General features: G+C 43.9%; 1 protein-coding gene and 1 pseudogene across 1 annotated transcript in view; one reads left to right on the top strand and one right to left on the bottom strand.

Moving 5' to 3' along the window:
* The window catches only part of LOC112241243, a 62,825-nt pseudogene extending 43,525 nt beyond the window's left edge, over positions 1–19,300 (bottom strand).
* Positions 19,301–19,991: 691 nt separating this feature from the next.
* The window catches only part of LOC121843738 (NEDD4-binding protein 2-like), a 9,791-nt gene continuing 3,552 nt past the window's right edge, over positions 19,992–26,230 (top strand). The window contains exon 1 of the mRNA XM_042313533.1: positions 19,992–20,395. Coding sequence (XP_042169467.1) covers positions 20,101–20,395 — 295 coding nt within the window. The 5' untranslated portion in view covers positions 19,992–20,100. The remainder of the gene's footprint in view (positions 20,396–26,230) is intronic.

The following is a 26,230-nucleotide window of genomic DNA, read 5'->3' as shown; positions in this document are numbered from 1 at the left end:
TTTTATAAAGGGGTAAGGTCCAGTATGGGTTATGGTTTTATAAAGGGGTAAGGTCCAGTATGGGTTATGGTTTTATAAAGGGGTAAGGTCCAGTATGGGTTATGGTTTTATAAAGGGGTAAGGTCCAGTATGGGTTATGGTTTTATAAAGGGGTAAGGTCCAGTATGTGTTATGGTTTTATAAAGGGTTATGGTTTTATAAAGGGGTAATGTCCAGTATGGGTTATGGTTTTATAAAGGGGTAAGGTCCAGTATGGGTTATGGTTTTATAAAGGGGTAAGGTCCAGTATGTGTTATGGTTTTATAAAGGGTTATGGTTTTATAAAGGGGTAATGTCCAGTATGGGTTATGGTTTTATAAAGGGGTAAGGTCCAGTATGGGTTATGGTTTTATAAAGGGGTAATGTCCAGTATGGGTTATGGTTTTACAAAGGGTTATGGTTTTATAAAGGGTAATGTCCAGTATGGGTTATGGTTTTATAAAGGGGTAATGTCCAGTATGGGTTATGGTTTTACAAAGGGTAATGTCCAGTATGGGTTATGGTTTATTAAAGGGTTATGGTTTTATAAAGGGTAATGTCCAGTATGGGTTATGGTTTTATAAAGGGGTAATGTCCAGTATGGGTTATGGTTTTATAAAGGGTAATGTCCAGTATGGGTTATGGTTTTATAAAGGGTAATGTCCAGTATGGGTTATGGTTTTATAAAGGGGTAATGTCCAGTATGGGTTATGGTTTTATAAAGGGGTAATGTCCAGTATGGGTTATGGTTTTATAAAGGGGTAAGGTCCAGTATGGGTTATGGTTTTATAAAGGGTAATGCCCACTATGGGTTATGGTTTTATAAAGGGGTAATGTCCAGTATGGGTTATGGTTTTATAAAGGGGTAAGGTCCAGTATGGGTTATGGTTTTATAAAGGGTAATGTCCCATACCGGGGAGGTGTATGGGTTATGTGAAGGTTAGATGAAGGTTAGACCAGTTACCTTCAGTTTGTCGTGTGGGGGTTATGGTTGTGTTGAAGGTTAGATGAAGGTTAGACCAGTTACCTTCAGTTTGTCGTGTGAGGTGTAAGGGGCCTCAGGGGCGTAGATCCTGAAGATGTCAGCCAGGCAGCAGGCCACCAGGAGCCGCACGTCCTTGTTGGGGTTCCTCAGGAAGAACTCTGAGGCCAGATGGAGAGCCAGGTTCAGATACTGCTGCTTCTCCTCCTCGCTGTCCTGGTCCATGTCCATGTAGGTCTTCACCACCATCTACAGAGAGAGAGATGATTGGTTAAGGTCTGGTCCATGTAGGTCTTCACTACCATCTACAGAGAGAGATGATTGGTTAAGGTCTGGTCCATGTAGGTCTTCACCACCATCTACAGAGAGAGATGATTGGTTAAGGTCTGGTTCTTCACTACCATCTAGAGAGAGATAATTGGTTAAGGTCTGGTTCTTCACCACCATCTACAGAGAGAAGGTCTGGTTCTTCATGATTGGTTAAGGTCTGGTTCTTCACCATCTACAGAGAGAGATGATTGGTTAAGGTCTGGTTCTTCACTACCATCTAGAGAGAGAGAGATGATTGGTTAAGGTCTGGTCCATGTAGGTTTTCACTAACATCTACAGAGAGATATGATTGGTTAAGGTCTGGTCCATATAGGTCAACTGGAATAAAACCAGCTCCCATTACTAATGTATCATTACTAATGTACAAGTGGAATAAAACCAGCTCCCTTTACTAATGTACAACTGGAATAAAACCAGCTTCCATTACTAATGTACAACTGGAATAAAACCAGCTCCCTTTACTAATGTACCACTGGAATAAAACCAGCTCCCATTACTAATGTACAACTGGAATAAAACCAGCTCCCATTACTAATGTACCACTGGAATAAACCAACTCCCTTTACTAATGTACAACTGGAATAAAACCAGCTCCCATTACTAATGTACAACTGGAATAAAACCAGCTCCCATTACTAAAGTATCAGTACTAATGTACAAGTGGAATAAAACCAGCTCCCTTTACTAATGTATCATTACTAATACACCACTGGAATAAAACCAGCTCCCATTACTAATGTATCATTACTAATGTACAAGTGGAATAAAACCAGCTCCCTTTACTAATGTACAAGTGGAATAAAACCAGCTCCCTTTACTAATGTACAAGTGGAATAAAACCAGCTCCCTTTACTAATGTACAAGTGGAATAAAACCAGCTCCCATTACTAATGTACAAGTGGAATAAAACCAGCTCCCATTACTAATGTACAAGTGGAATAAAACCAGCTCCCTTACTAATGTACAAGTGGAATAAAACCAGCTACTAATGTACAACTGGAATAAAACCAGCTACCACTACTAATGCACAATTGGAATAAAACCAGCTCCCTTTACTAATGTACAAGTGGAATAAAACCAGCTCCCTTTACTAATGTACAACTGGAATAAAACCAGCTCCCATTACGAAAGTATCAGTACTAATGTACAAGTGGAATAAAACCAGCTCCCATTACTAATGTACAAGTGGAATAAAACCAGCTCCCTTTACTAATGTACAAGTGGAATAAAACCATCTCCCTTTACTAATGTACAAGTGGAATATAACCAGCTCCCTTTACGAATGTACAAGTGGAATAAAACCAGCTCCCTTTACTAATGTACAAGTGGAATAAAACCAGCTCCCTTTACGAAAGTATCAGTACTAATGTTCAAGTGGAATAAAACCAGCTCCCATTACTAATGTACAAGTGGAATAAAACCAGCTCCAATTACTAATGTTCAACTGGAATAAAACCAGCTACCACTACTAATGCACAACTGGAATAAAACCAGCTCCCTTTACTAATGTACAACTGGAATAAAACCAGCTCCCATTACTAAAGTATCAGTACTAATGTACAACTGGAATAAAACCAGCTCCCATTACGAAAGTATCAGTACTAATGTACAACTGGAATAAAACCAGCTCCCATTACTAAAGTATCAGTACTAATGTACAACTGGAATAAAACCAGCTCCCATTACGAAAGTATCAGTACTAATGTACAAGTGGAATAAAACCAGCTCCCTTTACTAATGTACAAGTGGAATAAAACCAGCTCCCTTTACTAATGTACAAGTGGAATAAAACCAGCTCCCTTTACTAATGTACAAGTGGAATAAAACCAGCTCCCATTACTAATGTACAAGTGGAATAAAACCAGCTGCCTTTACTAATGTACAACTGGAATAAAACCAGCTCCCATTACAAAAGTATCAGTATTAATGTACAAGTGGAATAAAACCAGCTCCCATTACTAATGTACAACTGGAATAAAACCAGCTCCCTTCACTACTGTACAAGTGGAATAAAACCAGCTCCCTTTACTAATGTACAAGTGGAATAAAACCAGCTTCCTTTACTAATGTACAAGTGGAATATAACCAGCTCCCTTTACTAATGTGCAAGTGGAATATAACCAGCTCCCTTTACGAATGTAAAAGTGGAATAAAACCAGCTCCCTTTACTAATGTACAAGTGGAATAAAACCAGCTCCCTTTACTAATGTACAACTGGAATAAAACCAGCTTCCATTACTAATGTACAACTGGAATAAAACCAGCTCCCACTACTAATGCACAACTGGAATAAAACCAGCTCCCACTACTAATGTACAAGTGGAATAAAACCAGCTCCCTTTACTAATGTACAACTGGAATACAACCAGCTCCCACTACTAATGCACAACTGGAATAAAACCAGCTCCCTTTACTAATGTACAAGTGGAATAAAACCAGCTCCCTTTACTAATGTACAACTGGAATACAACCAGCTCCCACTACATTACGAAAGTATCAGTACTAATGTACAAGTGGAATAAAACCAGCTCCCTTTACTAATGTACAAGTGGAATAAAACCAGCTCCCTTTACTAATGTACAAGTGGAATAAAACCAACTCCCTTTACTAATGTACAAGTGGAATAAAACCAGCTCCCTTTACTAATGTACAAGTGGAATAAAACCAGCTCCCATTACTAATGTACAACTGGAATAAAACCAGCTCCCACTACTAATGCACAACTGGAATAAAACCAGCTCCCTTTACCAATGTACAAGTGGAATAAAACCAGCTCCCTTTACTAATGTACAACTGGAATACAACCAGCTCCCATTACTAAAGCATCAGTACTAATGTACAACTGGAATAAAACCAGCTCCCATTACTAATGTACAAGTGGAATAAAACCAGCTCCCTTTACTAATGTACAACTGGAATACAACCAGCTCCCATTACTAAAGTATCAGTACTAATGTACAACTGGAATAAAACCAGCTCCCATTACTAATGTACAACTGGAATAAAACCAGCTCCCATTACTAATGTACAACTGGAATAAAACCAGCTCCCTTTACTAATGTATGATTTGAATAGAACTAGATGAAACATAACATCAATCATTTTACGAGTTGTAAACTCTCATTCTCTCTCCCGCTCAACAGAGAGACTCAACTCCACTCGAAGAACGACCCCTAGCACTAGGACCCAGCAGACACCACTTCTTCCTCGGTGTGTCTCCAAGGCACAGAGCAGCAGTAACCAAGCTGCAGACTGGAGTGGAGGGGGGATGGGTGCTGAAACACAGGCAGGAGAATGAGGGGAGAAGACAAGAGAGCTCAGCTTCTGCCCCTCTCTCTCTCTCTCCCTCTCTCTCTGTCTGTCTTTCTGCCTCCCTCTCTGTCGCTCTCTGGCTCAATCTCCCGAACGGCCTCTGGAGGCTGTGAAATCCTATGTTACACATGATAACAGGTCCTATGTAGCAGCCGGGCTACTACAGTTTAAGAGGTCTATTTCATAACAGAGAAACATAAGGCTTCTCCAATGGTAATATTAAGTAGTACCTGCATTCTTTATAATACTATATAATACTGTTGGTAAGGTATATACAAACATAAGGCTTCCCTTCTCCAATGGTAATATTAAGTAGTACCTGCATTCTTTATAATACTATATAATACTGTTGGTAAGGTTTATAATACTATATAATACTGTTGGTAAGGTATATACAAACATAAGGCTTCCCTTCTCCAATGGTAATATTAAGTAGTACCTGCATTCTTTATAATACTATATAATACTGTTGGTAAGGTTTATAATACTATATAATACTGTTGGTAAGGTATATACAAACATAAGGCTTCCCTTCTCCAATGGTAATATTAAGTAGTACCTGCATTCTTTTAAAAAGCAAGTATATATAATACTGTTGGTAAGGTTTATAATACTATATAATACTGTTGGTAAGGTTTATAATACTATATAATACTGTTGGTAAGGTTTATACAAACATAAGGCTTCCCTTCTCCAATGGTAATATTAAGTAGTACCTGCATTCTTTTATAAAGCAAGTATATATAATACTGTTGGTAAGGTTTATAATACTATATAATACTGTTGGTAAGGTATATACAAACATAAGGCTTCCCTTCTCCAATGGTAATATTAAGTAGTACCTGCATTCTTTTAACAATATAAAGCAATGGTGGAAAAGTACTTAAGTAGTACTTTAAAGTATTTTTTATATTTAAGTAGTTTTTTGGGGTTTATCTGTACTTTACGACTTAAATTCGACAACTTTTACAACACTACATTTCTAAAGGAAATAATTTTAGTTCTATAATGTATGTATAATGTAATAATGTTACTTCCTACATGTTCTCTGATAACCTAAAGTACTTGTTACATTTTGAATAGCAGGACAGGGGGGGATTGTGAAATTCACCTGGTCATCCCTACTGCCTCTGATCTGGAGGACTCACTAAACAGAGAACATCCCTGGTCATCCCTACTGCCTCTGATCTGGAGGACTTACTAAACAGAGGACATCCCTGGTCCTCCCTACTGCCTCTGATCTGGAGGACTCACTAAACAGAGAACATCCCTACTGCCTCTGATCTGGAGGACTTACTAAACAGAGGACATCCCTGGTCATCCCTACTGCCTCTGATCTGGAGAACTCACTAAACAGAGAACATCCCTGGTCATCCCTACTGCCTCTGATCTGGAGGACTCACTAAACAGAGAACATCCCTGGTCATCCCTACTGCCTCTGATCTGGAGGACTCACTAAACAGAGAACATCCCTGGTCATCCCTACTGCCTCTGATCTGGTGGACTCACTAAACAGAGAACATCCCTGGTCATCCCTACTGCCTCTGATCTGGTGGACTCACTAAACAGAGAACATCCCTGGTCATCCCTACTGCCTCTGATCTGGAGGACTCACTAAACAGAGAACATCCCTGGTCATCCCTACTGCCTCTGATCTGGAGGACTCACTAAACAGAGAACATCCCTGGTCATCCCTACTGCCTCTGATCTGGTGGACTCACTAAACAGAGAACATCCCTGGTCATCCCTACTGCCTCTGATCTGGAGGACTCACTAAACAGAGAACATCTCTGGTCATCCCTACTGCCTCTGATCTGGAGGACTCACTAAACAGAGAACATCCCTGGTCATCCCTACTGCCTCTGATCTGGAGGACTCACTAAACAGAGAACATCCCTGGTCATCCCCACTGCCTCTGATCTGGTGGACTCACTAAACACACATGCTTCCTTTGTAAATTATGTCTGAGTGTTGGAGTGTGGCCTCTGGCTATCCATAAATAAATAATAATTTGCTTAATATAAGGAATTTGAAATTATTAATACTTTTACTTTTGATACTTAACGGATATTCCAAACCAAGAACTTTTACTCAAGTAGTATTTTACTGGGTGACTTTCACTTGAGTCATTTTCTATTAAAAAAAAGTTATCTTTACTTTCAATCCAGTATAACAGTTGGGAACCTTTTCTACCACCTCTATGAAGTCAAAAGCCCTGAACTTTGACTTGTCAGTCGTTACTGGGTCAGAACCCCCAGTTCCACTAACTCCAGTCAGGTCGTTACTGGGTCAGAACCCCCAGTTCCACTAACTCCAGTCAGGTCGTTACTGGGTCAGAACCCCCAGTTCCACTAACTCCAGTCAGGTCGTTACTGGGTCAGAACCCCCAGTTCCACTAACCCCAGTCAGGTCGTTACTGGGTCAGAACCCCCAGTTCCACTAACTCCAGTCAGGTCGTTACTGGGTCAGAACCCCCAGTTCCACTAACTCCAGTCAGTCGTTACTGGGTCAGAACCCCCAGTTCCACTAACTCCAGTCAGTCGTTACTGGGTCAGAACCCCCAGTTCCACTAACTCTAGTCAGTCGTTACTGGGTCAGAACCAGACCAGTTTCTCCATGAACGTCACAGGCAGGCTACTCGTGGAGTGCAATTGTTAGAGCGTTGGACTAGTTAACTGTGCGGTTGCAAGATTGGAACCCCTGAGCTGACAAGGTGAAAATCTGTCGTTCTGCCCCTGAACAAGGCAGTTAACCCACAGTTCCTAGGCAGTCATTGGAAATAACAATGTGTTCTTAACTGACTTGCCTTAACTGAAAACTTGAAATTGGCCATTCCGATTAAATCGGTCGACCTCTAGCCTGAACGCCAAGCATCACGTCTGGAGGAAACCTGGCACCATCCCTACGGTGAAGCATGGTGGTGGCAGCATCATGCTGTGGGGATGTTTTTCAGCAGCAGGGACTGGGAGACTAGTCAGGATCGAGGGAAAGATGAACAGAGCAAAGAACAGAGAGATCCTTGATGAAAACCTGCTCCAGAGCACTCAAGACCTCAGACTGGGGGTGAAGGTTCATCATCCAACAGAACAACAACCCTAAGCACACAGCCAAGACAACACAAGAGTGGCTTCGGGACAAGTCTCTGAATGTCCTTGAGTGGCCCAGCCAGAGCCCGGACTTGAACCCGATCTAACATCTCCGGAGAGACCTGAAAATAGCTGTGCAGCGATGCTCCCCATCCAACCTGACAGAGCTTGAGAGGATCTGCAGAGAAGAATGGGAGAAACTCCCCGAATACAGGTGTGCCAATCTTGTAGCGTCAGACCCAAGAAGACTGGAGGCTGTAATCACTGCCAAAGGTGCTTCAACAAAGTACTGAGTAGAGGGTCTGAATACTTATGGAAATGTGATATTTAACTTTTTATTTTTTACAAAACATTCTAAAAACATGTTTTTGCTTGTGATGTCATTATGGGGTATTGTGATGTCATTATGGGGTATTGTGATGTCATTATGGGGTATTGTGATGTCATTACGGGGTATTGTGATGTCATTATGGGGTATAGGTTGATTAAGGGGATAAAAACAATGTAATCTATTTTAGAATAAGGCTGTAACCGTGGCAGGCCTGGGCAGCTCCAGTCCTCGGGGGAGTCACACTTTCTCCCCCATCCCCAGCAAACACACCTGATTTAAACTAATCACATTCTAAACTGAAGATCAGGATTAGGTGATTAATGGAGTCAGGTGTGTTACCTGGGGCAAAACTATGACACCAATCAGGCCCCCGAGGGAATGGCGTTGCCTGGAACTAAATGTGGAAAAAGTGAGTAGTTTCCTAATGCACTGCATGTACAACAGAGCTGCTCCTCTGCCCGACGCTCCTCAATGCCGTTTCATTAACAAAACAGAGAGGAAGGTAGCCGGGGGCGACGGGGAGGAAGGTAGCCGGAGACCGACGGGGAGGAAGGTAGCCGGGGACCCGGGGAGGAAGGTAGCCGGGAGGAAGGTAGCCGGGGCCCGACGGGGAGGAAGGTAGCCGGGGCCCGACGGGGAGGAAGGTAGCCGGGGCCCGATAGGGAGGAAGGTAGCCGGGGCGGGGCCGACGGGGAGGAAGGTAGCCGGAGACGTAGCCGGGGAGGGGAAGGGTAGCCGGGGAGGAAGGAGCCGACTGGGAGAAAGGAGCCGACTGGGAGAAAGGAGCCGACTGGGAGAAAGGAGGGAGAAAGGAGCCGACTGGGAGAAAGGAGCCGACTGGGAGGAAGGAGCCGACTGGGAGGAAGGAGCCGACTGGGAGGAAGGAGCCGACTGGGAGGAAGGAGCCGACTGGGAGGAAGGAGCCGACTGGGAGGAAGGAGCCGACTGGGAGGAAGGAGCCGACTGGGAGGAAGGAGCCGACTGGGAGGAAGGAGCCGACTGGGAAAACTGGGAGGAGCCGACTGGGAAAAGGAGCCGACTGGAAAAAGCCGACTGGGAAAAAGGAGCCGACTGGGAAAAAGGAGCCGACTGGGAAAAAGGAGAATTGGCTCTGGTTCAAAGTATGGCACTTTGTAGACACAGCCAGAGGCATATATAAAATGGGCCTTTTGTCTCAGGGGATCCATACACAGCCAGACACTTCCCTCCCATCCAACCTCCACACAGCCAGACACTTCCCTCCCATCCAACCTCCACACAGCCAGACACTTCCCTCCCATCCAACCTCCACACAGCCAGACACTTCCCTCCCATCAACCTCCACACACTTCCCTCCCATCCAACCTCCACACAGCCAGACACTTCCCTCCCATCCAACCTCCACACAGCCAGACACTTCCCTCCCATCCAACCTCCACACAGCCAGACACTTCCCTCCCATCCAACCTCCACACAGCCAGACACTTCCCTCCCATCCAACCTCCACACAGCCAGACACTTCCCTCCCATCCAACCTCCACACAGCCAGACACTTCCCTCCCATCCAACCTCCACACAGCCAGACACTTCCCTCCCATCCAACCTCCACACAGCCAGACACTTCCCTCCCATCCAACCTCCACACAGCCAGACACTTCCCTCCCATCAACCTCCACACAGCCAGACACTTCCCTCCCATCAACCCCCACACAGCCAGACACTTCCCTCCCATCAACCTCCACACAGCCAGACACTTCCCTCCCATCAACCTCCACACAGCCATGACACTTCCCTCCCATCAACCTCCACACAGCCATGACACTTCCCTCCCATCAACCTCCACACAGCCAGACACTTCCCTCCCATCAACCTCCACACAGCCAGACACTTCCCTCCCATCAACCTCCACACAGCCATGACACTTCCCTCCCATCCTATCTCTGACTTTAGAATCAAGGCACTTTGTAGGAGGCCCAATCAGAAGCCATCACTAGGTCTTTGTAGGAGGCCCAATCAGAAGCCATCACTAGGTCTTTGTAGGAGGCCCAATCAGAAGCCATCACTGGGTCTAGGAGTCAGCTCATTGGACAAACAGACTGAAATGGTGATCCACATGACAAAGCTGACCATGCATGTTGAGGTCTAGGCTGGTAGGAATATTGTCAGAACCCATACCCAGCACTAGCTAGCTAGCCGGCCAACTGAGTTTTTATATAGTCAGAACCCATTCCCAGCACTAGCTAGCTAGCCGGCCAACTGAGTTTTTATATAGTCAAAACCCATTCCCAGCGCTAACTAGCTAGCTGTGTTTTTATATAGTCAGAACCCATACCCAGCACTAACTAGCTAGCTGTGTTTTTATATAGTCAGAACCCATACCCAGCGCTAGCTAGCTAGCTGTGTTTTTATATAGTCAGAACCCATACCCAGCGCTAGCTAGCTAGCTGTGTTTTTATATAGTCAGAACCCATACCCAGCGCTAGCTAGCTAGCTGTGTTTTTATATAGTCAGAGCCCATACCCAGAGCTAACTAGCCAGCCAACTGGGTTTTTATATAGTCAGAACCCATACTCAGCGCTAACTAAGCTAGCTGTGTTTTTATATAGTCAGAACCCATACCCAGCGCTAGCTAGCTGTGTTTTTATATAGTCAGAACCCATACCCAGCGCTAGCTAGCTGTGTTTTTATATAGTCAGAACCCATACCCAGAGCTAGCTAGCTGTGTTTTTATATAGTCAGAACCCATACCCAGCGCTAGCTAGCTGTGTTTTTATATAGTCAGAACCCATACCCAGCGCTAGCTAGCTATATAGTCAGAACCCATACCCAGTAGCTTTTTTTATATAGTCAGAACCCATACCCAGAGCTAACTAGCCGTGGGTTTTTATATAGTCAGAACCCATACCCAGCGCTAACTAAGCTAGCTGTGTTTTATATAGTCAGAACCCATACCCAGCGCTAGCTAGCTGTGTTTTTATATAGTCAGAACCCATACCCAGCGCTAGCTAGCTGTGTTTTTATATAGTCAGAACCCATACCCAGCGCTAGCTAGCTGTGTTTTTATATAGTCAGAACCCATACCCAGCGCTAGCTAGCTGTGTTTTTATATAGTCAGAACCCATGACCCAGCGCTAGCTAGGTTTTTTATATAGTCAAATATAAGCGCTAACTAGCTGTTTTTTGATATAGTTAAACAACCCAGCGCTAGACTGTCTTTTATATAAGTCAGAACCCATACCCTGAGCGTGTTTTGAGGCTCTGGGGTTTTTTAACGGGAAAGTCTGTCATGTGATCCACTATATAGGGAATAGGGCGTTAGGGTTTGGTAGTCGTTGTAAATAAAAAGGGCTCTGGAATAGTGTTCTTAACTGACTTGTTAAATAAAACAAAGGAATAGACTGGTGGTAGTAGTCACCACTATATAGGTGTTTTGGGCTCTGGTCAGTAGTACCACTATAAAGGGAATAGGGCTCTGGTCTATAGTAGTACCACTATATAGGGAATAGGGCTCTGGTCTATAGTAGTACCACTATATAGGGAATAGGGCTCTGGTCTATAGTAGTACCACTATATAGGGAATAGGGCTCTGGTCTATAGTAGTACCACTATAGGGAATAGGGCTCTGGTCTACCACTATATAGGGAATAGGGTCTATAGTAGTACCACTATATAGGGAATAGGGTCTATAGTAGTACCACTATATAGGGAACAGGGCTCTGGTCTATAGTAGTACCACTATATAGGGAATAGGGTCTATAGTAGTACCACTATATAGGGAATAGGGTCTATAGTAGTACCACTATATAGGGAATAGGGTCTGTAGTAGTACCACTATATAGGGAATAGGGTCTATAGTAGTACCACTATATAGGGAATAGGGTCTATAGTAGTACCACTATATAGGGAATAGGGTCTATAGTAGTACACTATATAGGGAATAGGGTCTATAGTAGTACCACTATATAGGGAATAGGGTCTATAGTAGTACCACTATATAGGGAATAGGGTCTATAGTAGTACCACTATATAGGGAATAGGGTCTATAGTAGTACCACTATATAGGGAATAGGGTCTATAGTAGTACCACTATATAGGGAATAGGGTCTATAGTAGTACCACTATATAGGGAATAGGGTCTATAGTAGTACCACTATATAGGGAATAGGGCTCTGGTCTATAGTAGTACCACTATATAGGGAATAGGGCTCTGGTCTATAGTAGTACCACTATATAGGGAATAGGGCTCTGGTCTATAGTAGTACCACTATATAGGGAATAGGGCTCTGGTCTATAGTAGTGTACTATATAGGGAATAGGGCTCTGGTCTATAGTAGTACCACTATATAGGGAATAGGGCTCTGGTCTATAGTAGTACCACTATATAGGGAATAGGGCTCTGGTCTATAGTAGTGTACTATATAGGGAATAGGGCTCTGGTCTATAGTAGTACCACTATATAGGGAATAGGGCTCTGGTCTATAGTAGTACCACTATATAGGGAATAGGGCTCTGGTCTATAGTAGTACCACTATATAGGGAATAGGGCTCTGGTCTATAGTAGTACCACTATATAGGGAATAGGGTGCTATTTGACCTAGAACCAGGAAGAAGAGGCTGCAGCTGTGCGTGTGTGCAGTTCCTGGTTCACAGTCCGGTTGCCATAGTGACAGGAAGGGGCTTGAACATTGTAGATGACCTGGCATCTCTCGTCATGGACGGCTGTTCTCGTGCTCTATGTATCTATTCTTCTACAAAACAGGATATTATCTATTTTCATTTAACGAGGCAACTAAGAACAAATTCTCATTTAGAATCACAGCTTACCAAAAGGACTCCTTGTGGAGATGGGGGCTGGGATTAAACATTAAAAATAAAATATCAATATAGGACAAAACACACATCACGGCAAGAGAGACAACACTACACGGCCTAAGACAACAACATAGCATGACACACACTACATAGAGAGAGACCTAAGACAACAACATAGCATGACTAGAACACATAGCACTAGAGACAACACTACATAGAGACCTAAGACACAACATAGCATGACTAGAGAGAGAGAGACCTAAGACAACAACATAGCATGACTAGAGAGACACCACTACATAAAGAGAGACCTAAGACAACAACATAGCATGACTAGAGAGACACCACTACATAAAGAGAGACCTAAGACAACAACATAGCATGACTAGAGAGACAACACTACATAAAGAGAGACCTAAGACAACAACATAGCATGACTAGAGAGACACCACTACATAAAGAGAGACCTAGACGAGACTAGAGACACACTATATAAAGAGAGACCTAAGACACCACTATATAAAGAGAGACCTAAGACAACACTACATAGAGAGAGACCTAGACAACAACATAGCATGACAAGAGAGACACCACTACATAAAGAGAGACCTAAGACAACAACAGTAACACATGACAAGAGCATGGTAGCAACACAACATGACAACATGGTAGCAACACAACATGATACCAACATGGTAGCAACACAACATGACAACATGGTAGCAACACATGATACCAACATGGTAGCAACGCAACATGACAACATGGTAGCAACGCAACATGACAACAACATATGACAACAACATATGACAACATCAACATGGTAGCAACACAACATGACAACAACATGGTAGCAACACAACATGACAACAACATGGTAGCAACACAACATGACAACAACATGGTAGCAACACAACATGACAACAACATGGTAGCAACACATGGCAGCAACACATGACAACATCAACACAGTAGCAACACATGGTAACAACACAACATGACACCAACATATGACAACATCAACATGGTAGCAACACAACATGGTAGCAACACAACATGGTAGCAACACAACATGACACCAACATATGACAACATCAACATGGTAGCAACACAACATGACAACAACATATGACAACATCAACATGGTAGCAACACAACATGGTAGCAACACAACATGGTAGCAACACAACATGACAACAACATGGTAGCAACACAACATGACAACAACATGGTAGCAACACAACATGACAACAACATGGTAGCAACACAACATGACAACAACATGGTAGCAACACAACATGACAACAACATGGTAGCAACACATGGCAGCAACACATGACAACATCAACACAGTAGCAACACATGGTAACAACACAACATGACACCAACATATGACAACATCAACATGGTAGCAACACAACATGGTAGCAACACAACATGACACCAACATATGACAACATCAACATGGTAGCAACACAACATGACAACAACATATGACAACATCAACATGGTAGCAACACAACATGGTAGCAACACATGACAACATGGTAGTAACACAACATGACAACAACATGGTAGTAACACAACATGACAACATGGTAGTAACACAACATGACAACAACATGGTAGTAACACAACATGACAACAACATGGTAGTAAACACAACATGGTAGCAACACATGACAACATGGTAGTAACACAACATGACAACAACATGGTAGAAACACAACATGGTAGCAACACATGACAACAACATGGTAGCAACACAACATGACAACAACATGGTAGTAACACAACATGACAACATGGTAGTAACACAACATGACAACAACATGGTAGTAACACAACATGACAACAACATGGTAGTAAACACAACATGACAACAACATGGTAGTAAACACAACATGACAACATGGTAGCAACACATGACAACATCAACATGGTAGCAACACATGACAACATCAACATGGTAGCAACACAACATGGTAGCAACACCAACATGGTAGCAACACAACATGGTAGCAACAACAACATGGTAGCAACAACAACATGGTAGCAACAACAACATGGTAGCAACACAACATGGTAGCAACACAACATGGTAGCAACACAACACAGGGTGCAAACATTATTGGGCCCAGACAACAGCACAAAGGGCAGAGAAGGTAGAGACGACAATACATCACACAAAGCAGCCACAACTGTCACTAAGACTGTCCAAACGGCTTCCATGCATGACACAGCTCACTTAAAAATCTGGGTAAGGAGTTACTATAGTTTAGCTCAGTGCTTGACTTGGACTGAAATAGGTTCTGTTTATGTTTAGGTACTGGCCCAGTTCTGTTTATGTTTAGGTACTGGCCCAGTTCTGTTTGTGTTTAGGTACTGGCCCAGTTCTGTTTATGTTTAGGTACTGGCCCAGTTCTGTTTATGTTTAGGTACTGGCCCAGTTCTGTTTGTGTTTAGGTACTGGCCCAGTTCTGTTTGTGTTTAGGTACTGGCCCAGTTCTGTTTGTGTTTAGGTACTGGCCCAGTTCTGTTTGTGTTTAGGTACTGGCCCAGTTCTGTTTATGTTTAGGTACTGGCCCAGTTCTGTTTATGTTTAGTTGCAGGAGCTCCACAATACATTGGAGCTAATATTCTATACGAGTAACAGGAACTCAAGCAGTAGAACATGTGAGGTGCCGGTTCTCAGTTCCGATGAGCTCCTGCCCAAGTCAGGGTAGAAGCATTTTTAAACTGTCTGTTGGCCCTCTGCGTGCCTGCCTGCCTGTCTCTCTGTTGGCCCTCCGCGTGCCTGCCTGTCTGTCTGTCGGCCCTCCGCGTGCCTGCCTGTCTGTCTGTCGGCCCTCCGCGTGCCTGCCTGTCTGTCTGTCGGCCCTCCGCGTGCCTGCCTGTCTGTCTGTCGGCCCTCCGCCTGCCTGCCTGTCGGCCCTCCGCGTGCCTGCCTGTCTGTCTGTCGGCCCTCCGCGTGCCTGCCTGTCTGTCTGTCGGCCCTCCGCGTGCCTGCCTGTCTGTCTGTCGGCCCTCCGCGTGCCTGCCTGTCTGTCTGTCGGCCCTCCGCGTGCCTGCCTGTCTGTCTGTCGGCCCTCCGCCTGCCTGGCCTGTCTGACGGCCCTCCGCCTGCCTGGCCTGTCTGACGGCCCTCCGCCTGCCTGGCCTGTCTGTCGGCCCTCCGCCTGCCTGGCCTGTCTGTCGGCCCTCCGCCTGCCTGGCCTGTCTGTCGGCCCTCCCTGCCTGGCCTGCCTGTCGGCCCTCCGCCTGCCTGGCCTGTCTGTCGGCCCTCCGCCTGCCTGGCCTGTCTGTCGGCCCTCCGCCCTGCCTGGCCTGTCTGTCGGCCCTCCGCCTGCCTGGCCTCCGCCCTCCGCCTGCCTGGCCTGTCTGTCGGCCCTCCGCCTGCCTGGCCTGTCTGTCGGCCCTCCGCCTGCCTGGCCTGTCTGTCGGCCCTCCGCCTGCCTGGCCTGTCTGTCGGCCCTCCGCCTGCCTGGCCTGTCTGTCGGCCCTCCGCCTGCCTGGCCTGTCTGTCGGCCCTCCGCCTGCCTGGCCTGTCTGTCGGCCCTCCGCCTGCCTGGCCTGTCTGTCGGCCCTCCGCCTGCCTGGCCTGTCTGTCTGCCCTCCGCCTGCCTGGCCTGTCTGTCGGCCCTCCGCCTGCCTGGCCTGTCTGTCGGCCCTCCGCCTGCCTGGCCTGTCTGTCGGCCCTCCGCCTGCCTGGCCTGTCTGTCGGCCCTCCGCCTGCCTGGCCTGTCTGTCGGCCCTCCGCCTGCCTGGCCTGTCTGTCGGCCCTCCGCCTGCCTGGCCTGTCTGTCGGCCCTCCGCCTGCCTGGCCTGTCTGTCGGCCCTCCGCCTGCCTGGCCTGTCTGTCGGCCCTCCGCCTGCCTGGCCTGTCTGTCGGCCCTCCGCCTGCCTGGCCTGTCTGTCGGCCCTCCGCCTGCCTGGCCTGTCTGTCGGCCCTCCGCCTGCCTGGCCTGTCTGTCGGCCCTCCGCCTGCCTGGCCTGTCTGTCGGCCCTCCGCCTGCCTGGCCTGTCTGTCGGCCCTCCGCCTGCCTGGCCTGTCTGTCGGCCCTCCGCCTGCCTGGCCTGTCTGTCGGCCCTCCGCCTGCCTGGCCTGTCTGTCGGCCCTCCGCCTGCCTGGCCTGTCTGTCGGCCCTCCGCCTGCCTGGCCTGTCTGTCGGCCCTCCGCCTGCCTGGCCTGTCTGTCGGCCCTCCGCCTGCCTGGCCTGTCTGTCGGCCCTCCGCCTGCCTGGCCTGTCTGTCGGCCCTCCGCCTGCCTGGCCTGTCTGTCGGCCCTCCGCCTGCCTGGCCTGTCTGTCGGCCCTCCGCCTGCCTGGCCTGTCTGTCGGCCCTCCGCCTGCCTGGCCTGTCTGTCGGCCCTCCGCGTGCCTGCCTGTCTGTCGGCCCTCTGCGTGCGTGGCCTGTCTATCCTCCGCAGAACAAAAAACAGCAGCAGCATCACAGAGAGGTTTCCATAGAGGTGGTCGGTCCCCCCATCCCTTCTATTCATGACATCATCCCGCAGGTACACAAGGCAGACCTCCTACTAGTGCATGACGTCATACACAACGACGTCATAAAGAACGCCGACGTCACGGTGTTCTAGATCTATGACCGTGGTCCGGTACCATGACAACGTCACCTTTTACACCTCTGGCTTCCCAGCAGAGTAGCAATGTTATTGAAAAAAAAAATATTATAAATCCTCTGACCATTGATAGCTACCGTCTCTGAAAAAGCAATGTTTGCTTTTCCCTCCATCCCAGTCTCTCTCTCTCTCTCTCTCTCTCTTCTCTCTCTCTCTCTCTCTCTCTCTCTCTCTCTCTCTCTCTCTCTCTCTCTCTCTCTCTCTCTCTCTCTCTCTCTCTCTCTCTCTCTCTCTCTCTTCTCTCTCTCTCTCTCTCTCTCTCTCTCTCCCCCTGCCTATACTAGTGAACGACTGTGTGCTGGACATTGATGTAGTGAGTCTGAAGAGATAGCTACAGTATGTTTACAATGAGAACACCACCCCCAAGCTCACTAGGTCTCTGCAAACCACCTGAACACATCCTAGCTCAGTCAGTCTTGACAGATGTCCATGAGGGGTTGGTTTTAACCGACTAACCTTCAGCCGTTTCACCACCTCATCGTTGCTTATCTTCTCCGTGATTTCCTTCACTCCAGGCGGGTATGTGATCTTGCTGTCCCCCGCCGGTTTCTGCTGCTGCGGGAACTCCATGCTGGTCGTCGTTTTAATCCACACAGTCCTCTACTGGCCTCTATAGGCCAGAAAACAAAACACAAATCAACACAGCCATTCTACCGCACTTCTCAAAAAAAAAACATCATTTTTAAACCCTGTTTTGTGCTTCTGATTATTATTTATGCGATAGACTGCGAGGGGAAATGTCTCCCTGAATGAAGTTTTTTTTTTTTTTTGTATAATTAAAAAATAATAAAATCTTGGCTGTGCTAGTTAGCATGTTAGCTATATCCGCTCTGCAATCGCATGTTCTTACATCAAGATTAACGTTAAATGTGTTGTAGCCACCCGTTTGGTTTGCGTTTTCAAATACAATATATATACCATTACACCTGTGTGTATGTTGAACGAGTCCGACAAAAATCAAATTAATATCTATTAAAAAATAAACAAACATACTACTATTGCAGGATGAGTTACGATGCTAGCTAGCTATGGTAGTTGGTTCACAAGACCCGCACTGTGTATGCTATGCTAAGCTAACCAGCTAGCATTTTTAGCTATTTTAGCAATGTTAACATCGTTAGCATTGTTAGCATCGTTAGCATCGTTAGCATTGTTAGCCTAGGCCTCAAACTACTCACAGAGAACACCATCACATTTGCACATCACTGTTGTTACCAAAAGAGACATAAATTAAATTCACGAATGATAGTTATTCTCAAGACCTCTTTCTGCGAACGACTTCCTGTCATGTTTAGCGTTTAGAAGTAAAAAACAACTTTATTTGTCCAGGAAAATAAAGATAAATCAACTTCGTTATGTTTGTTTCAACTTCAAGCTCTCTCTGTCTCTGTCTCTCTCTTCACATCGTTTCCTTACAGTGGCGCTTACTTCTCTTGGTTGTAAAAAATGCAATCGTCGCCCTCCCTCTCCAACATCACAATTATCACAAAAGAAAGCTTTTTGTACACATACAACTATGAGCCAAAAATATCTGCAAACAGTAGCCACGGTCCACCAAAAATAAACCCAACATGTAATTCCTGTATCATATTTACCTCACCAATGAGCGGTTTTAATTCATGAGGTTGTGTGTGTGTGTGTTTTTAGTTTCGGCACAAAGCTCCGTGTCTCCAGTCTCAGCAGCCAGTCTCAGCAGTTTGAATGTCCCCTCTGTGGACGCTGGGTGGACGGCGCCGTCCTCGGTCTGACCGGGGTACTGCAACACACCTCATCAGGCGGGACTCGGAAAAACCAAACTACAACTTCCCCCTTCTTCTTCTTAGATGCAGGAACATTAAAAACACGACAAGAGATGCTGATCCCAGGTCAGTATTTAGAAGTTCCCTGAATGGATAGGGGTTGAAGTTGTGGGGGGAAGGGGAAAACTGATTCTAGGTTTGTGCATGGCCGGAATATAATTTAAGAGGTTTGGAAGGAGTTTTCAATACTGTACCAAATAAATTAGAATAGCAGACAAGGCACTTATAGTATGCCAGTGTTCCAAAGTTGCAGATATTAATAAATGTAAAAGAGAAGGATTTAACACCATTGTAAATACAACCCATATTTGTGCTTATTTATTTTCCCTTTTGTATATTAACCATTTGTACATTGTTACAACAATATGACACGTGTAATGTCTTTATTATTTTTGAAACTTCTGTGAGTGTAATGTTTACTGTTAATTTCTATTGTTTATTTCACTTTTGTATATAATCTACCTCACTTACTTTTGACAATGTTTAACATATGTTTCCCATGCCAATAAAGCCCCTTGAATTGAAATGAATTTAAATGAACAACAACATAACGACAACATCTAATTTGGGAACTACAAAAGTTGATTTGGCAGGATTTCAGCGTGGTCTCATTTCTCTCTCTCTCTCTCTCTCTCTCTCCAGTATCTATCAGGAGGAACTGTGGTTGACCAACCCAGCCGCTTGGTGCGCTGCTGTTGTTTCAGCCCAGCTTCCTCAAACCAGCTTCTTCCGTTGTTATTAACATGGCCACAACACCACGCTGGTGAGATACTTCCCTAAGACAACTGTTTTTAAACATTAGCACACCGAGAATGCCAAGGAAAAAGAAACACGGTCATAGCCCGGCAAGAGTACCCGGGTTGTCAAACGACATCAACAACCGAATACCGGGAACGAGTGACGGCGCTCCGCTGTCGAGAAGTGAATTCAACACCGGGACTAACTCTCACGACTACGGTAGTACTAATATGCTCGTTTCGACAAACTCAGGAGACATCTCGGCTACTTCTCAGGACAAGGACGAGATCGTGAGGACCATGAAGGAGATGTTTTGCCACCTGGATCCGGAAGTTCTTTACATTGTGTTGGCCGAGTGTGACTTCAAAGGTAAAATGACTCTTTGACTGGCAAGTTGAACGTAGCTAGTTGTGACAAAGTTTTCAGATCAATATCTAGATATTAAGTATGTACCTAACGTGATTGGTTGGGTGCGTTGTTACAACAGCAATGCTGGTCCCTTTGACCGATATTTCCCATATTGATCATAATGATTGATTATGTTGATCAACGTTATGTGACGTCACCTCTCTCCCACACATTCCTGCTCCTCCACTTTACACCCGACACTCAATCTAAACCACAAAATGGTTTTTATCTTTTTTATTTTTATTTTTTTACATAAGATGAATAACTACAGTCAAAAAAAGCATCCAGGCTAACAAGTTATTTTGTGAATAGGATAACTCCGCGTTAGCGTGTATTTCAATGTCGTGTGTGCTGACTGTGTGATCATGTTGTTGCATAATCCCCTGGTGTCATGAGGTTACTGTAGTTCAACAGTTCATATTGGGACTACAGTTCAACAGTACATATTGGGACTACAGTACATATTGGGACTACAGTTCAACAGTACATATTGGGACTACAGTTCAACAGTTCATATTGGGACTACAGTTCAACAGTACATATTGGGACTACAGTTCAACAGTACATATTGGGACTACAGTTCACATACATATTGGGACTACAGTTCACAGTACATATTGGGACTACAGTACATATTGAGACTACAGTACAACAGTACATATTGGGACTACAGTTCAACAGTACATATTGGGACTACAGTTCAACAGTACATATTGGGACTACAGTTCAACAGTACATATTGGGACTACAGTTCAACAGTACATATTGGGACTACAGTTCACAGTACATATTGGGACTACAGTTCAACAGTACATATTGGGACTACAGTTCAACAGTACATATTGGGACTACAGTTCAACAGTACATATTGGGACTACAGTTCAACAGTACATATTGGGACTACAGTTCAACAGTACATATTGGGACTACAGTTCAACAGTTCATATTGGGACTACAGTTCAACAGTACATATTGAGACTACAGTTCAACAGTACATATTGGGACTACAGTTCAACAGTACATATTGGGACTACAGTTCAACAGTACATATTGAGACTACAGTTCAACAGTACATATTGGGACTACAGTTCAACAGTACATATTGGGACTACAGTACATATTGGGACTACAGTTCAACAGTACATATTGGGACTACAGTTCACAGTACATATTGGGACTACAGTTCAACAGTACATATTGGGACTACAGTTCAACAGTACATATTGGGACTACAGTTCAACAGTACATATTGGGACTACAGTTCACAGTTCATACATATCGGGACTACAGTTCAACAGTTCATATTGGGACTACAGTACAACAGTACATATGTGGGACTACAGTTCACCAGTACATATTGGGACTACAGTTCAACAGTTCATATTGGGACTACAGTACATATTAGACTACAGTACATATTGGGACTACAGTTCAACAGTACATATTGGGACTACAGTTCAACAGTTCATATTGGGACTACAGTACATATTGGGACTACAGTACATATTGGGACTACAGTTCAACAGTACATATTGGGACTACAGTTCAACAGTACATATTGGGACTACAGACTACAGTTCATATTGGGACTACAGTACATATTGGGACTACAGTTCAACAGTACATATTGAGACTACAGTACATATTGGGACTACAGTTCAACAGTACATATTGGGACTACAGTTCAACAGTACATATTAGGACTACAGTACATATTGGGACTACAGTTCAACAGTTCATATTGGGACTACAGTTCAACAGTACATATTGGGACTACAGTTCAACAGTACATATTGAGACTACAGTTCAACAGTACATATTGGGACTACAGTTCAACTACAGTACATATTGGGACTACAGTTCAACAGTACATATTGGGACTACAGTTCACAGTACATATTGGGACTACAGTTCACAGTACATATTGGACTACAGTTCAACATACATATTGGGACTACAGTTCAACAGTACATATTGGGACTACAGTACATATTGGGACTACAGTTCAACAGTACATATTGGGACTACAGTTCAACAGTACATATTGGGACTACAGTTCAACAGTACATATTGGGACTACAGTACATATTGGGACTACAGTTCAACAGTACATATTGAGACTACAGTTCACAGTACATATTGGACTACAGTTCAACAGTACATATTGGGACTACAGTTCAACAGTACATATTAGGACTACAGTACAGTACATTGGGACTACAGTTCAACAGTTCATATTGGGACTACAGTACATATTGGGACTACAGTTCAACAGTACATATTGAGACTACAGTTCACCAGTACATATTGGACTACAGTTCATATTAGGACTACAGTACATATTGGGACTACAGTTCAACAGTACATATTGGGACTACAGTTCACCAGTACATATTGGACTACAGTACATATTGGGACTAGAGTTCAATTGGGACTACAGTTCACAGTACATATTGGGACTACAGTTCACCAGTACATATTGGGACTACAGTTCACCAGTACATATTGGACTACAGTACATATTAGGATTACAGTACATATTGGGACTACAGTTCAACAGTACATATTGGGACTACAGTTCACCAGTACATATTGGGACTACAGTTCAAGTACATATTGGACTACAGTACATATTAGGATTACAGTACATATTGGGACTACAGTTCAACAGTACATATTGGGACTACAGTACATATTGGGACTACAGTTCAACAGTACATATTGGGACTAGAGTACATATTGGGACTACAGTTCAACAGTACATATTGGGACTACAGTTCAACAGTACATATTGAGACTACAGTACATATTGGGACTACAGTTCTACAGTACATATTGGGACTAGGGACTACAGTTCAACAGTACATATTAGGACTACAGTTCAACAGTACATATTGAGACAACAGACTACTACAGTTCAACAGTACATATTGGGACTACAGTACATATTGGGACTACAGTTCAACAGTACATATTGGGACTACAGTTCAACAGTACATATTGGGACTACAGTACAACAGTACATATTGGGACTACAGTACATATTGGGACTACAGTTCAACAGTACATATTGGGACTACAGTTCAACAGTACATATTGAGACAACAATACATATTGGGACTACAGTTCAACAGTACATATTGGGACTACAGTTCAACAGTACATATTGGGACTACAGTACAACAGTACATATTGGGACTACAGTTCAACAGTACATATTGGGACTACAGTTCAACAGTACATATTGGGACTACAGTACAACTGTACATATTGAGACTACAGTTCACCAGTACATATTGGGACTACAGTTCAACAGTACATATTGAGACTACAGTACATATTGGGACTACAGTACATATTGGGACTACAGTTCAACAGTACATATAGGGACTACAGTACATATAGGGACTACAGTACATATTGGGACTACAGTTCAACAGTACATATTGGGACTACAGTTCAACAGTACATATTGGGACTACAGTTCAACAGTACATACTGGGACTACAGTTCAACAGTACATATTGGGACTACAGTTCAACAGTACATATTGGGACTACAGTTCAACAGTACATATTGGGACTACAGTTCAACAGTACATATTGGGACTACAGTACAACAGTACATATTGAGACTACAGTTCACCAGTACATATTGGGACTACAGTTCAACAGTACATATTGAGACTACAGTACATATTGGGACTACAGTTCTACAGTACATATTGAGACTACAGTACATATTGGGAATACAGTTCAACAGTACATATTGGGACTACAGTTCAACAGTACATATTGGGACTACAGTTCAACAGTACATATTGGGACTACAGTACATATTGGGACTACAGTACATATTGGGACTACAGTTCAACAGTACATATTGGGATACAGTACATATTGGGACTACAGTTCAACAGTACATATTGGGACTACAGTACATATTGGGACTACAGTTCAACAGTACATATTGGGACTACAGTACATATTGGGACTACAGTACAACAGTACATATTGGGACTACAGTACATATTGGGACTACAGTACAACAGTACATATTGGGACTACAGTACAACAGTACATATTGGGACTACAGTTCAACAGTACATATTGGGACTACAGTTCAACAGTACATATTGGGACTACAGTTCAACAGTACATATTGGGACTACAGTACATATTGGGACTACAGTTCAACAGTACATATTGGGACTACAGTTCAACAGTACATATTGGACTACAGTACATATTAGGACTACAGTACATATTGGGACTACAGTTCAACAGTACATATTGGGACTACAGTACATATTGGGACTACAGTTCAACAGTACATATTGGGACTAGAGTACATATTGAGACTACAGTTCAACAGTACATATTGGGACTAGAGTACATATTGGGACTACAGTTCACCAGTACATATTGGGACTACAGTTCACCAGTACATATTGGGACTACAGTTCACCAGTACATATTGGACTACAGTACATATTAGGATTACAGTACATATTGGGACTACAGTTCAACAGTACATATTGGGACTACAGTTCACCAGTACATATTGGGACTACAGTTCACCAGTACATATTGGACTACAGTACATATTAGGATTACAGTACATATTGGGACTACAGTTCAACAGTACATATTGGGACTACAGTACATATTGGGACTACAGTTCAACAGTACATATTGGGACTAGAGTACATATTGGGACTACAGTTCAACAGTACATATTGAGACTACAGTACATATTGGGACTACAGTTCTACAGTACATATTGGGACTAGAGTACATATTGGGACTACAGTTCAACAGTACATATTAGGACTACAGTTCAACAGTACATATTGAGACAACAGTACATATTGGGACTACAGTTCAACAGTACATATTGGGACTACAGTACATATTGGGACGACAGTTCAACAGTACATATTGGGACGACAGTTCAACAGTACATATTGGGACTACAGTACAACAGTACATATTGGGACTACAGTACATATTGGGACTACAGTTCAACAGTACATATTGGGACTACAGTTCAACAGTACATATTCAGACAACAATACATATTGGGACTACAGTTCAACAGTACATATTGGGACTACAGTTCAACAGTACATATTGGGACTACAGTACAACAGTACATATTGGGACTACAGTTCAACAGTACATATTGGGACTACAGTTCAACAGTACATATTGGGACTACAGTACAACTGTACATATTGAGACTACAGTTCACCAGTACATATTGGGACTACAGTTCAACAGTACATATTGAGACTACAGTACATATTGGGACTACAGTACATATTGGGACTACAGTTCAACAGTACATATAGGGACTACAGTACATATAGGGACTACAGTACATATTGGGACTACAGTTCAACAGTACATATTGGGACTACAGTTCAACAGTACATATTGGGACTACAGTTCAACAGTACATACTGGGACTACAGTTCAACAGTACATATTGGGACTACAGTTCAACAGTACATATTGGGACTACAGTTCAACAGTACATATTGGGACTACAGTTCAACAGTACATATTGGGACTACAGTACAACAGTACATATTGAGACTACAGTTCACCAGTACATATTGGGACTACAGTTCAACAGTACATATTGAGACTACAGTACATATTGGGACTACAGTTCTACAGTACATATTGAGACTACAGTACATATTGGGACTACAGTTCAACAGTACATATTGGGACTACAGTTCAACAGTACATATTGGGACTACAGTTCAACAGTACATATTGGGACTAC

Source organism: Oncorhynchus tshawytscha, unplaced genomic scaffold (genome assembly GCF_018296145.1).
Source record: "Oncorhynchus tshawytscha isolate Ot180627B unplaced genomic scaffold, Otsh_v2.0 Un_contig_11733_pilon_pilon, whole genome shotgun sequence".
NCBI lineage: Eukaryota > Metazoa > Chordata > Actinopteri > Salmoniformes > Salmonidae > Oncorhynchus > Oncorhynchus tshawytscha.
Note: the sequence above shows the minus strand (reverse complement) of the source record. Positions and strands in the feature narration are given on the sequence as shown.